Source organism: Eulemur rufifrons, chromosome 1, assembly GCF_041146395.1.
Source record: "Eulemur rufifrons isolate Redbay chromosome 1, OSU_ERuf_1, whole genome shotgun sequence".
NCBI classification, from domain to species: domain Eukaryota; kingdom Metazoa; phylum Chordata; class Mammalia; order Primates; family Lemuridae; genus Eulemur; species Eulemur rufifrons.
In genome coordinates this window covers 59,866,357-59,882,029 of record NC_090983.1, presented here as the reverse complement: position 1 = coordinate 59,882,029, position 15,673 = coordinate 59,866,357, and the positions used below count along the sequence as shown (strand labels likewise).

The 15,673-nt window shown below is 38.3% G+C and overlaps 1 protein-coding gene across 1 annotated transcript in view; it reads left to right on the top strand.

Moving 5' to 3' along the window:
- CSRNP3 (cysteine and serine rich nuclear protein 3) overlaps positions 1-10,423 on the top strand; it is a 70,759-nt gene extending 60,336 nt beyond the window's left edge. The window contains exons 3-4 of the mRNA XM_069471921.1: positions 6,702-6,998; positions 9,371-10,423. Coding sequence (XP_069328022.1) covers positions 6,702-6,998; positions 9,371-10,423 — 1,350 coding nt within the window. The remainder of the gene's footprint in view (positions 1-6,701; positions 6,999-9,370) is intronic.
- Positions 10,424-15,673: the final 5,250 nt, after the last annotated feature.

Below are 15,673 nucleotides of genomic sequence, written 5' to 3'. Positions count from 1 at the left end.
CCTCATCCAAGTTATGGATTTAAAATTAGATTTAACAAGACAGGGCCAAGTTCAGGATATGCTCTCAGAGTAGCGATCCTCCAGAGGAAAGGGGGAAGCTTCCCTTGCATTGCCCGACCATGACCTCCACTGAGAAACACTGCCTGGGTGGGCCATTGCTACTCATGGGTGTAGAGATGTCACGTGCCTTATTCCTGGCCTCATTGGTCGTACAAGGAAGGCTGAGCATCACTGGTCTTAGAGACATTTTTATCGACCAGCTAAATAAAAATTGATGTATCCAACCATACTCTTATTAATCAAATAACATTTAATTTTTTCATGTGAAGAACATAAGAAATTTAGTCAGAGCCTAAGAATGACAAATTCTTAGAACTAGATTCATATCTCAGAGACAAGAGTAAGAAATTCTCAGGAGTAGAGCACTGGTTTTCCAACGATGGTCCATGGAGTCTGGGAGTAGAGACCAGGGCAGAAGACCCAGGAGGCAGAACTCTGTGCAACTCATTCCCACTTTTATCTTTTATATGTTGAGGCTCTGAACGGAGTATTATTTGAAAAATAGACATTTTCTCTCTCATAAACCCAGGCAACAGTCTTGTAATCACTGCTCTTCTTTTTCACCTGTACTGAGACTGTTTAAAGAATTCTTTCGAGAATATTGTTATCCAGAATTAGCTCTGTTTTTGAACAATTTGTCCCCATTTTGATCATCTTTTAATTCCTTTCCCCATAACTCTTCACAGATGTTAGACTGAGCAACCATAACTTCAAGCTTTTCATTGCTCTGCAGCGTAAATTATCTGTGTTTGAGTGTTCTTACAGAAAACAGCTCAGTCCTCTTTCACTGTCTCCCCACCTCCTTTTTGCTTTAAATCCTTCCTACATGACTGTCCTCCCATTTCTGTTTTGAAGGTTTTTCTTTCGGAAAGGTACTGTGGAATCAGATTGGGAAGTAAATAAGTCTGCTTTGTGTCTTTGTACTCAGCCTTCCTTTTTATCTGTCTATCCTCTCTTCCTCCCAGCCACTTCTATAACTTGCACATGTATTTTGTTGCACTTACTACACTATATCAGGACTGCTATTTCCTGTCTTGTCCCACAGCACTGAGATCAGCTCTTGGAGTACAGCTGCAGCCTGATCCCTTTTTTTTTTTTTTCCTTTCATAAAATTTTTCTACCATTACTCGTAAAAATTTTTACTCCAAACTGATCTTGCAAGCATGTCCCAAGCATTGGAATCAAATAAACCTGAGTTTGATTCTCAGTAACCATCACTAATTAGCTACTTAGACTTGGCAAATTCCCTTCTCTAAGCTTCATTTTTCTCAACTAGAAAGTAATACTTACTTCATAAGATTCTTGTGAAAATTAGGTAAGATAGTTTATGCAAATTATGGAGCTCGGTGCCTGGTATTCAATATATGGCAGCTTGGGTCATTTTCAACCTCATCACCTTCACTATAATAGGCAGTTATCAGTGTTTGTGAGATTGAATTAGTTTTTCCCATTATTATTTTCACTCATATTTTGCATATGTTAATAATTTTGTAATGACTAGGAAATTTTACTGCTAAGCATACCTTTTAGCTGCTAAGAGGAAGTCTTTTTATTTTTAGTTTTTGTTTTATTTTGTCAATGTGTTAGCATTGACTTTAGTCAATCTACATTTTTAGTATTGTTTCCCTCTTTATAATCATTTTGCATTGAATTCATGTTTTTCAAGCACTTAATGACACACAAAAAAATTCATCTCATAGAAATTTATAGTGGAATTAATCCACAACATGATATGGCAAAAAAGCAATCTGAGAGTCACTCCACTGATTCTGACAATAATGTATGCTACCTGCCAGGTACCTTTAGATGGGCAAAATGTTGTAGTCTATAGGGCTTTGGAAATCATTTACTCATTCTCATAAGTAGGTACAATTTTCTAAATGAAGATATTTGGATTTCATCCTTCTAAAAGAAGTTGTAGTGCTTTTATTTGTAGAGTGCATCTGGACAAGTTTACACAGTGGCTCAAGAACTAAGTCTCATCTTAAGCGTCGTTAGAACAAAGCTAGCATACATACAGTATGTACACATATATGTAAACATTCACAGAAGCCTTGACCTTGTGATCCTGACAGTACAATACGGATAAGTGCAGAAAAATAGAGGATAAATATAAGATAAATATTATTAAATCAAATCATGAGTTAAGTCATTACTCATCACCTGTAAGGTGGCTAAGGTAGGTGGTCTCTCTGAAGGACTGATGTTTATTTACTTTTAGCTCTTTGCTTGTGGATCAAGACAGAAAGTGATCCCATACAAGGCCAACCATCTGGATAATTTGTAGGTCAGTGACTGTATCATGCTCTGTCGATCCCAGGCCTTTAAACTTGTTGCTCAGCACAGAATGCCTTCTGCCTCCACTGTTCATGTAACTGCTACTCCGTCTTCAGATTTAAACTTCCATCTGGAAGTCTTCCCTCCTCACCCACCCCCCGCCCCACCTGTAGGTGCCCCTCCCCCATTCTCAAACACCCTGCGTTCACCCTAAGCTAGGAAATCCTTATGAACTGGGTTCAAATCACTGGACTCCTGGTCTCTTTACTCCAGTCCATTGAGAGCAAGACCTGTGTCTTGTGCACAAATGTACCTAATGCCTAATACAAAATAAGCATAAAAGACTATCCAATAAATATTAAACATATAAAAACAGTATCTATGTGCAATTATCATGACTTGTAAGAGCACAGGCTATAGGTCAAATGTCTCAGGTTGTAACTTGGTGCACACCCCCAAGTGTACAATCATGGGCAAGTTATTTAGCCCAGGTGTATCAGTTTCCTCATCAGTTAAATGGATACAGGCCGGGCGCGGTGGCTCACGCCTGTAATCCTAGCACTCTGGGAGGCCGAGGTGGGCGGATCGTTTGAGCTCAGGAGTTCGAGACCAGCCTGAGCAAGAGCGAGACCCCACCTCTACTAAAAATAGAAAGAAATTATATGGACAGCTAAAAATATATATAAAAAAAATTAGCCGGGCATGGTGGTGCATGCCTGTAGTCCCAGCTACTCGGGAGGCTGAGACAGGAGGATCGCTTGAGCTCAGGAGTTTGAGGTTGCTGTGAGCTAGGCTGACGCCACGGCACTCACTCTAGCCTGGGCAACAGAGTGAGACTCTGTCTCAAAAAAAAAAAAAAGAAAATAAAAAAAAAATAAATGGATACAATGCGGGTATCTACCTCATGGGAATTTTGTGATGCTAAATGAGCTAATGCATGTAAAGTGCTTAGAACAGTGCCTGGTACACAGATTCAAAAACTGTTTTTAATATTGTTATTATCAGGTCATAATCTGTTTCTACCATCTCTCTTTCATCCCCACTTCCAATTTCTCTTTCTTTCACACACAAACATACACAGAAACAATAGGAATTTTGAGGGCCAGGATTATTTGGTAGTCTCCTTAAACCACATTTTTTGCAAACTTTCTTTGAGCTCTCGGAAGGCAACATTATTTTGGGAGAAAGGACACTACGTGAGAAGTGGACCAAGTCCTAGATTGAAAGTGTCTACCTCAAAAGAGAGCCTTCATTTGAAAGTGCTGGCTACTATGTATGTTATTTTATAAATGTAATATCTTTTAAAACACATTGTGGTTCAATTCCATGTTAGAGTCCCAGTGTTGTATTGAGTACCATGGAAAACTTGTCATGTATCTGTGAGACATCAGGAAAAGCATATGGAAATAGCAGCCAAGGAATTTGGTTCTGTAAGTATGTCTTGGAGAGGTCACAATTAACTCCAGCCTCGTTAATGCATAAGATCAGGAGGCTGCATTTGGTGAACTATGGTCTGAAAATTCAACAATTCTGTTTTGAGATAAGAAAATGACATTTAAAGGTACCATTCATTTCAAGAGGAAAAAAATGGACAATATAAAATTCTTATGAATGAAGATGGGTCAAGGGATAGAAGGAGTCAGCAAGAGCAGATAAGACAATCCTGGCAGGCTGCCTGGATTTCTTTGCACTAGATCTTGAGAGCATAATGATAGACGTTGGTGGAAAAAAACAGGGAGCTCACTGACTTTTTCTCCTACTGTTCTAATATGGGAAAAGGCATTTGGGAATAATCTATGTAGTACTCTGATTCTAAAGAGCATTTAAACTCAGTACTTATAGCCTGGGTTTTAAAGAAGCAAATGGACATAGACTAGAGGCCAAGGCTGGAAAACGACTTCCAAGAAGATGGCAGAGAATAAATTTGTCTCAAAGGCTACATAGCACACTGCAAACATGAAGAGGAAAGATACACCAATTAACCAGATGAACTAGAATATTCCCAGTCTTCATTAGAAATGATAGAGATGATATTGGAGAAGTAAAGAGAAAACTTTGCTAAATCACTTTTCACAATGTTAATGTGAGATTTTGAAAATCTACATTAGAACCTTAGAACCCAAATCAAATAGGTTCATGAGAAAGAATGAAGCAGTCTGTGTTTCTGTGTAAAAAAAAAAAACCTTTTAGATTCTTGGTTGAATATTTATTTTAAAATAAAATTGTTTATTATAATTTTAGTATAAGGGAGTAAAAGATGCAGATTTTATTTCTAAGGGAACTTGTATTTGGAATAAACTGAATCTGTATTTCATTTGAGATACAGTTGTTTTTTTTTAATTCTTAGGTGCCAATTGATTGTTCATATTGCCCTAAAAACTTTGATATGTTTTTAAATGTTTGCTAAAATCTTACTTACTTCATGTTGACTTTTAGATTTCATGTATTGTCTGATAACAACCATTATTTTTTTTTTAAAAAAAATAGCCCTGTTGATTCAAAATTGAGATTTTGTTGTTGTGATGTTGCCCATTCCACAATGAAGCCTAAATGTTATAGAACAGAGATATTAAGTAGGGAGTATTAAAGTAAATCATACTAACATGTGCTGTGGAGTCAGAAGCCTGCTGAGGCTCACATAGGCAAGCCAAAAATTAATGAAAACAAATCTAAATGCCACAGAGTGACAAGATAGGAAAGTGACCACTTCCTATTTGTTAATGTCGCTTTACCTATCACAGAAGATTGAGTATACATTAAGCAATTATACACTTGAATTCCTTAAAAAAATCAGAACTTTACAGATGGAAATATGCAACTTGTTACTAAATAAGAATTAACAAAAATTGTGACTACAGCAAAAGTAATATCCTACTAGTGGACATCACAGTTTAACCAATAAATATACAAAGAAATGCCAAAGAAGGAAATAAATTCCAGATCGCACCAAGAAACAAAACCCAATAAAGGGGAATGTCCATCTTTGTAAAATCATAGATTTAAGTTCTGAAATATTCAAAATTGCAAATAAGTTGTTTTTAAAACTGCATTTCAGGGACACTTTGTAATATAATATGCACTTGTTACTGTGTTGTTTCCTCTATGAAAGATTCTCTGCTTGAGGGCAAAGTCCAATCTTCTGTTCGTTCTTTAATACATTCAGAATTGTCCAATTTGAGAGATTTTCCAGTAATAAATGTGCTTATCTAAATGTTGGACTTTTTCCTATGAAGATGAGACAATGATGTTGGGTGTCATCAGAGTATTTTAACTGTGAAATGGATAAAAAGTTAAGATCACCAAGCATAGTAATAATTATAATTAATTAAGGTTAGGAAGTAATAAGTTTAAAAATTAAAGAATTAAAATAGCTTCCATATTTAGAACTTCCACAATTTTTATCATGGAGTTTCTGCATTTAGTCCTCTGTTGCCTCTCAGAATAGATTTCTTGCTCATCATCAGAGAAAACTTGTTTCTCTAAATGCTTTTTGTACAAAGGAAGCAGAGCATGTGATGGCTTAATAGGAAGAAATGAAATACTGATTCAGGGCCTACTGATGGATGTGATTAATTTACAAAGGAAATATAAATAGAAGCAGAATAGTCAGGGCTATGTGAGACATGGTTGTCTATGTGAGCTATTATGCAGAAGGTATCGCTTTGGGCGAAGGTCGTCATGAACTCCTTTGAGGGCCAAGTTTATTGTTTCAGTTGTCGGTTGCTGAGAGCTTGCTGTCCCTGCTCTCTGCACCTTGTCTTAGAGAACATGATGACCTGACTGATTACTTCATATCAAGACCTCATTCTTGGAATGTTCTGTAGGATAATCGTGTTCATAATCCCAACAGCACAGTGCAGCACAAGTTTATTTCCTGGTGCATGATTTTCCTGAAGCCCAAAAGACAGGGTTGTTATTTCAAGGACAACATGTTTGCTGAGTTAGGTGGTGATGGCTTCCACTAAGAGCTATCACCTCTGAACAAGGACACATTTATTCCAACATCAGAGCTGCCCGTTATGAACTTAGTCTAAAGATAGCTTTCACTGATGGGCATCTGTAACCTTTGGTCTTTTAGACGTGGCACTGGCTAAAAGCTCTAACTGTAGCTCCTAACATTCGGAGGTTAAAAGTTCCAATTAACAGTTTTCTGTTACCACGTTTAAAAGCCTGTCATTTTGATGCCTTTGTTTGCCTTTCTGTGATTTCTCCTGCAGAGAAAGATAAAAGGAAATGATCTAACTCACACTTATTGGTTATGGCGACACGATGATATATAACAATTCATTCTCGCCAAGTGTTAAAGCAGAGATTTTTGCGCCCTGCTCATGCGAAGTCTCTTATTTGCTGCTTTGTGTTTGTAGATGACTAAGAATGGCACAGTGGAATCGGAGGAAGCCAGCACTCTTACAGTGGATGATATTTCTGATGATGACATTGATTTAGACAACACAGAGGTAGACGAGTACTTCTTTCTACAACCCTTGCCAACAAAAAAACGAAGAGCCCTGCTGCGCGCCTCTGGAGTGAAAAAGATTGATGTGGAAGAAAAGCATGAGCTGCGAGCCATCCGTCTCTCGCGAGAGGACTGCGGCTGTGACTGCCGAGTGTTTTGTGATCCAGACACGTGTACCTGCAGCCTGGCAGGCATTAAGTGCCAGGTGAGGATTGGATTTCAGAGCATCCAAAGACAGACATTATTCACCAGCCCTTAAAGAAGTAGTCCTTTTACCTGTAATGAAGCTTCCCACAAAAGAAAATTTTGTGGCAAGGCAAGATGTGTAATTCAGGAAAAGAGAAATACTAATTCAAGGACATTCATGGGAATGCAAAAAAAAAAAAAAGACTTATACATATAAGATAGACTATAAAAGGCAGCCCAAGCTGCAGCTGAGTTAATTAAAATTATTTTGTCTTGGATTCATTTATTAATCAGCTTATTTTGACTATTTACAAATATTCAGGGAGATCATGATGTCCCTAACATTTGAGCTTATACTTTCTGATCCATTCATGGGGTATAAAATGAAAATTGATTAGAGGTGGTTGGACTATGGAAAAGTTACTAGACTAGGACTGTCTTCCAATGGTGTGAAATTGGCAAGTCGGGTAAACTCTCTGGGCTCATTTTCTTCATCTCTAAAATGTAGGGACTGGATTAGGTCAGGGGTTGGCAAATTGTCAGTTCACAGGCCAATCTGACCTGCTACATGTTTTTGAGAATGAAGTTTTATTGGATCATAGCCATGTTTTTTTCTTTACACATTATCTATGACTGCTTTTGCGCTCCTGCAGCAGAGTTCAGTACTGTGGTTGCTGTAGAGCCCGTATGACATACAGAGCCTCAAATATTTACTCTCTTGCCCCTTGCAAAAAAAAAAAAAAAAAAAAAAATTCCCGCCCCCTGATGATTGGTAACCAGATAATTCTCTGGTCCACATTCATCCATAATATCACTGGTGCTCTGTCATTAGTTAGGTGTCACTATTTTGTGCAGAAACTTGGCTTTTTCAATAAGGAGGGCCACTTAGGCAGGCAAAAGAAGACATTTCCTATCAGCTGAAAAGTTGCTTAAGATGGATTCAAAGAAAAGAGATTCATGAGTAAAACAACAGCTACCTATTCTAGCTCTGAATCTGCTATTGCTTGAGACCAGGATAACTGCATAGAGTGTGCCTTCTGTGCAGTAGAAATGGAAACTCCTTGTGTTTGACAAGGTGGCAAGCAGAGCAAGTGTTGTCTGTGGCATGTACTCTGGTCTGCATACAGGTTAATTTGTAGATCTGAGTCAATTGGCAAATATCTTATGAGTACCCTTCGATTGCCTAGAACTCCACCTCCCACCCAAATGAAGAGGTCAGTCCAACAACACTTGTTGAACCCAATCACTCTGTCTCCAAGTATCAATCACTCTATCTCCAAGTATCAATCACTCCAATAGTTTGGGGATATTGATGAAGTGTACATCCCCTTCCTTTGAGAAGCTTGTATCTAATGGAGTGGGGAGAAGAGGGAAAGAGCTAGGACCTAAATGTCATTTCACCAGTCGGTCATGTATGTGCATACCCCTCACAGCAGTACACACATGTGCACCCAAGGACCCAGAAGAAGGAGAAGGTTAAGAAATGAGAGCAAATGAAGAGGGTGCATGATACTAACTGGTATCGATCTGGACACCTCAGGCAGGGAAGTTCATTTTGTAATAAATAAAGAAAAAAGGATATAGCTAACATGAAAAAAGTAATTTAAGTTAGATTAAAAATAGCATGTGGGAAGGAGTACAGTAAGTTTCCTTGTTTAAAAGTGGGCATGTGGAGCCAGACACAGTGGCCAGTGCCTGTGGTCCCAGCAACTCAGCAGGCTGAGGTGAGAGGATGGCTTGAGGCCAGGAGTTGGAAACCAGCCTGGGCAACATAGCAAACCTTCATCTTTTTGAAGATTAGCCAGGTGTGGTGGTGTGCACCTGTAGTCCCAGCTACTCAGGAGGCTGAGGTGGAAGATTCCTTGAGCCTAGGAGTTGGAGGCTGCAATGAGCTATGATCGTGCCACTGCACTCCACCCAGGGCAACAGAGCAAGACTCCATCTCAAAAAAAAAAAAAAAAAAAAAAAAAACCTGACAAAGTGGGCATGTGAGCTGGGATGCCACAGACAGAAAAGGAGCTTGTCGAAAGGATAGAAACACTGAAGAAACGGAAGCAAAATTAATGGGATGGGGAGAAGGGAGAGGGGTAAATGGAGGAAGAAGTAAAAAAAAAAAAAAAAAAACACTTCTGTAGGAGGTCAGTGAGCTAAAGATACACATTTATGCTGATAGCCCATTTTTATTTTGAAGATAGTTTTAAAAACTAGTTAAGTCTTATGTTTTAATCCTTAACTTCCTCTTTTCTTTTGTATTTGCAGTTTGACTGTCATTTGCTCTGGTATAAGTGGAATTGAGTAGATTACTTGATTCAAAGGGTTACTGAAAGGTACTGGATTTTTATTTGGTTTATAATAGTTCCAATGGTGCTAATCTGTGTTCTTCTTTCCAAGGTGGACCGTATGTCTTTCCCGTGTGGCTGCACTAAAGAAGGATGCAGTAACACAGCAGGTAGAATTGAATTTAATCCCATCCGTGTTCGGACTCACTTTTTGCACACAATAATGAAACTTGAACTGGAGAAAAACCGAGAGCAGCAAATCCCCACGCTGAATGGCTGTCACGGGGAGATAAGTGCTCACAGTAGTTCCATGGGCCCTGTGGCTCACTCTGTAGAATATTCTATCGCAGACAATTTTGAGATTGAAACTGAACCCCAGGCTGCGGTGCTGCACCTGCAGTCTGCTGAGGAATTAGATTGCCAAGGAGAAGAGGAGGAAGAAGAAGAGGATGGGAGCAGCTTTTGCAGCGGAGTCACCGATTCTAGCACGCAAAGCTTGGCACCTAGCGAGTCAGACGAGGAGGAGGAGGAGGAAGAAGAGGAAGAAGAGGAGGAGGAGGATGATGATGACAAAGGAGACAGCTTCGTGGAAGGTTTGGGCACCCATGCCGAAGTTGTCCCTCTTCCTTCGGTCCTTTGTTATTCTGATGGCACCGCCGTTCACGAAAGCCACGCAAAAAATGCTTCTTTTTATGCCAACTCTTCAACTCTGTATTACCAAATAGATAGCCACATTCCAGGAACTCCTAACCAGATCTCTGAGAACTATTCTGAAAGAGATACTGTCAAAAACGGTACCCTCTCGCTGGTGCCTTACACCATGACCCCAGAGCAATTCGTAGACTACGCCCGACAAGCAGAAGAGGCCTATGGTGCCTCCCACTACCCAGCTGCCAACCCCTCTGTAATCGTCTGCTGCTCCTCTTCGGAAAATGACAGCGGTGTGCCCTGCAATAGCTTATACCCTGAACACAGGTCCAATCATCCTCAAGTGGAATTTCACTCATACTTGAAGGGCCCCTCCCAGGAAGGGTTTGTCTCTACATTGAATGGTGACAGTCACATTTCAGAGCATCCTGCTGAAAATTCTTTGAGCCTTGCAGAAAAGAGCAGATTGCACGAAGAGTGCATCAAATCACCCGTGGTGGAGACAGTCCCTGTTTAGTCGCTTAAATTATTCTAGGACCAACTCTTCTCCTATTTAAGGCACTGTATTTAATTGGATTTCCTGGGCTCATCGTTGTTTAAACTGAAGACTAAGAAAACTTGGACTGTGGTTCATCTTCCAGACTGTATTTTGTTTTCTCCTTTCTAGCCACATGACTGTGGCATTGCACAAATACAGTCTCTATAGGGATTTTAAAAGATTTCAGACTGTTTTGATAGAAAATGCTAAATTTTTAAAATGCATATCTCACAGTTGCCTACCTGTCAAACTGTGTGAAACCTGCCAAGCTGTGTAGATCAGAGCTCCAAGTTTTGGATTATCGGGCCTGTGCAAGATTGTTAACTAAGACTGGGAAATGATATGATTTAGAGTCCTAATTTTCGATATATCTGAAGATGATGGTGACTTTTTAATGTAAAAGTAATTACTGTAAGAAACAGATTTAATTGTTCCATGTGTATTTTATTTATGGTAGTTTAGAAGTCATGTTTTGATGAAAATGAACAGCAGCATGTTCATTCAAACTGAAGATGCATAGCTAGTACCACAGAGCATGCCCACATGGATTGCATCTGGAATCCATTCACGTTTTTATGATCATGACTCATCAAATTTGCAAATACTTTCTTAAGGGTGAAATAGGCCTATTTTTTGCTATTTTGGACAAATAAATGAGTCTATATGTGCAGGTCCTTACACAGTTTTCTCTAAAGTTAAGAGTTAGGACAATCCTCCAGGGAGGGTCTAGTTCACTGCCCTCCCTCCGTTGACTCCAGAGATGGAGGTAGAAGGAATTGCCTTTCTTTTTAAACAGCATCATCTTGGTTCTTAGCTTGGGCAGCACCTTTAAACTCTACCCCCTACATCAAAATGCACTTTAGTGCCCCTTCACGGTACCTCGTGTGGGGTGGGGACTGAGAACTCTTTGAGATGAAAAATTAAAAAAAAAAAATTTTTTTAAATAACTTTAACTATTATAAGGTTCATATAACTAATATAGAGGAATCATCCAATGTTACTTATGAAGGAAAATGACCTATTTTCCTTCACCACGCTGAGGACCTAACTCAGTAAACGCAGAGGAGGCTGAGGAAACACGGAAGAGACACCACCTCAGCAACCAGCCTTCTCTACAGCGTGATCAACCCATCTCTACAAAATAAGTGTATAATAAGATTTCCACTTAGCGACTAGCTGATTGAAGGGGGGGCCTCTACCCAAATACTCAACTAGGCCTTACTTTTCTGAAGCATTTTGATTTGTCTTGCCTGGGACAACTAACAGAACAGTCCAGAATGCGTTGCATACTTTCTAATTACCTCATGTTCTCTTATTAAAGGGAACAGATAGAAATAAAACATGCACTCCCCACCTTTAGATTACCTGCACTTGGTTCGTCGGAGGACTTCTAGGATCCCATTTTCCTGTAAATTAATTTAGGTAACTAAATAGTGTATTCTACCTTTTTTTTTTTTTCAATGCAATATAACTATGCTAACTCTGATTCACATTTTTGACCTTCTATTGTTATATCATTTCATGTGTTTTATAGCTATTTGAAATGTGGACATGCCTTGCTATTCAGTGACTGCATCGCTACTTATTTTTTTATGTCTTTTAGACTTGGGTATTTAGAATTATGAATATAAATATACTGTAGATCTCAATTCCTTAAAAAAAGAAAAACCTTTTATTTAATTGAACTTAAAAATGTTTGATCTAGAGAAAGTCCTCCAATGGAAAAGTTTCTACTAAAACTTGATTTGGGGAAAATGTGTTTACTTGGCAGCTCTTTCACTGTGCAGTTGGTTCCTGCTGCTTCTCTACCCCACCACTGGGCCAAATGTGTAACTATTAAGATTAACATTAAAAGAGCTTTGGGTTTGTCTCTATATAGGTAGCAGTAATGAGGGCAGGGATGTTCCTTTTAAATGATTAGCCCGTTGGGTTGATCAAATTGGGGTTTGGCTCAAATCTCAATAGTATATCCTACGTTATCTTCAAAGTTACAGTTTTCAGTGCTTAATCTCCAATGTTTTTTTCACCTACTAATACAATCTTAAGAGCAGAGGCCCAAAGAGAAAATGTCAAGAGGCTATTGTTCCTTCATTCAAGCACATGAAAGAATCATGTGTGCTCTATTTGCTGGACCATGACAAGCTCTTGAAGGATCCATGTGTGAAGCTCTCTAAGGTTATTCTTGGACGACAGAGAGTGGGAGAGTGAGGAAGAGCTGACGCTGGCTAGAGCAGAGATGAAGGGTAGAATGACAGTTCAGTTTCTGAAAAGATAGACATTTTAATTGTCGTTCTGCTTTATTTTCACAAGAAGGTCTGAAGCCTACTTTTCAATGTTCGGCTGGGTCTTTGTTTCGTACCTTTGTTTCCAAAAGAATGCTTTAAAAAGCAGAGCTTTTTCCCCTATCTGTCCAATTCGTGTAGAAGGTCACTGCCCTCCTAAGAAGAATTAACCCTCCAACAGTGACAGCTTCCATTCCAAATCTTCATATACCTAACTAACCCCTAAACATCTCCCACAAACTACATACACAGGCTACCTATTAAAACACTCACATATATCTAACACACACACACACACAAAGTACATGCATACCATACACTAGAGAATGACAGATTTTAGGCAATGGCCAGTAATGAGTACTGAGTTTTTCCCACCTCAGAATCTTATTGCGTTTTATGATCTAAAAATGTTGTCTAGAAAAGAGCATAATCTGTAAAGGTATAGTTTGAAAATATTGGATCAAAATTGCAAGTAATACTAATGATGAAATCATTTCATTGTTACTTCCTTTCCCAGAAAAGCTGAGAGAGTATAGTGTTCCATCTGACTTTTTTTTTCCCCATTAATAGCCCTTCTATTCAACAAAAACGGCCCACATGCCAGGAAAGTGCTACAGTCATTCTGAGCTTTTAAAAATGGGGATCAAGCTAGATGCAGCCAGTTGGGATACTTAAGATCTTTATACCAAGACACAATAACCTGTCTTGCAGCTGTTGTATTACCCCTCTAACCAAATTGTCGTCTATTTTGACACACAGCTTTTTAGTCATTCACTGTCAATTACAGAGCTTCATGCTCCAGTCCCTGTTGTTTTAGCACCAGCCCTGTACCTTTAAATGGGGCTTAATTCCCAGTTATAATCCTGGCCAAATTGATTTGCAAGTCAAGTGGCTGGGGCAGCTTTCATCTCCTTTGTCATTCTCGATTTCCTTGGGAGAAAGAAGTCAATAAAAAAGATTTACGTTAAGTTTTTCTCCCCATCTCTTGATCATCAATTATTAAGATATAGGCAAAATCCATTTGTCTCATATCTTTTGGTTGGTTGAATAATATAGTTACTTTTTGAAGGCCAGTTTTTTCTTCGTGATAAAACTGTATTTTTCCCCATGTACTGGCGCCACATATACAATGTGAAACTAATGTTTCTTAGCATGATAAAATCTTCATAATTATATATGGCCCCAGTAATACCCACCCACCAACCCCCAAGCCCCTAAAAAAAAACTATGAGTTGCAGAAACATTGGTCACAAATTAAAAAGCAAAGAGATTATGTTAAATGATGATGTTCTTTAAATTTTTATACTCTTAACAGATAAATTCTTGGCAAAATTCTGATTTGGTTGCCATTATTTTTATTAATTTCCTACAAATTAATATATCACTCGTTCTTTGATTTAAATTTTTGACATTGTTGTACAAGTTTATAAAACTTTGGTCTTGATATTCCAAATTTATTAAGTATCAATTCTTTCTTTCAACAAATATGTATTGAACACTTGCTATGTTAGAACAACTGTCGTGGGTAGTAAAAAGAGAGGAAACACTACAAATTCTAAATGATGTTAATGAAGGGTGACATAAAATAATCAAGCCTATTCAGACTCTCTTAATATATGATTTTATAAAGTGATATTAGAAAAACTGATATCAATTCTTGTATAATTATATGTAAGCTACAACTAGAAAGATACTTCTTTTTCCTAAATTAATGGAACTCACTAGATCCTCCTTCATACTCTCTCCTCATCTGAAATTGATGAATTAAATTTGGACTCAGACAGGACTGAATCAAATGAAAAAGAAATTGTCAACTAATTGCTTCTTCAATGTTAGCCTTTATGTAAGTGATGCTAAATTTATACCAGCAAACTTCTACCTGACACTTTTAAAGTGGGTTTAACTCATGCATGACCCAGGAAATATTTCAGGAAACTTTTAAAACAACAATGTGGAACACAATCATTCTTCTATTTATAAATAGCCTATCAAAATAGCAAAACCCTGTCCCAAGTTCCAAAGACATCACCTTGCAGCAGGTGGAAAACAGAGAGGTCACTAGATCCCTCTCATTAGTTGCCATTACAAACCATCGAATTAATAGGTAGAAAATTGACACCCTCAGAAGCCAACAAGACACTGCCTTTTTAAAAGGTGCCACGAAGCCATCTGTTTCTCCAAATATAACTTAATATCTCTTTTTAAAATGACATCTGCTCCTTATTCTCTTGAAGACAGTTTACAGTATTATCATGGTGAGTGTGTTAAATACCAAGATTAAATAGGATGCATCTTGGTGCTTTCAAAGCAAGACTTGACTGTAACTTGAAATTGGAATTATTTGTTGTACCCTTACCATGACCAACACCAATAACTTAAAGCCTTGATATCCCTCTTAGTTCTAATACAAATTTGCAACTTCGGATTGCATTGCTTTTTCTGAGATCTGCTAACTTGTGCCAGAATAACATAAATACCTAAGCCAAAAATGCCACAGCTTTGCACAAATAGCACAGCTCATCAGATGTTTTCTGCAGCATTAAGGAATTTAATTGATTTAATTGGCTGAATACCAGCAATTTGAAAATTCACTAGAATTATGGAAGTATCAGGATGGGGGTGAGGATGGAGTATAGCTTAATAAGTGGTGGTGTCTTCTAGGAACTATAAAAAAAAGTTTCAGCAGAGATGGGCTAGGTCTTATTACACTAGAAAGGCTATAATCACAAACCGCAGCCCCAAACCTAGAATGGGTGGTTACAATGTGGACACCCTCACCACCCAGTTGGTGCTCACATTTGCTGACCAACATCCACATCAGTTACATTTTTGCTGTCTATAAGTCATCTGATGCTTTAGAAAATATAAACACAGACCTACAGCATTCTAAAGAAACCATTTTTAAAGAAATTTAAATGCATTTTATATAAAAATAATTGATAAATCA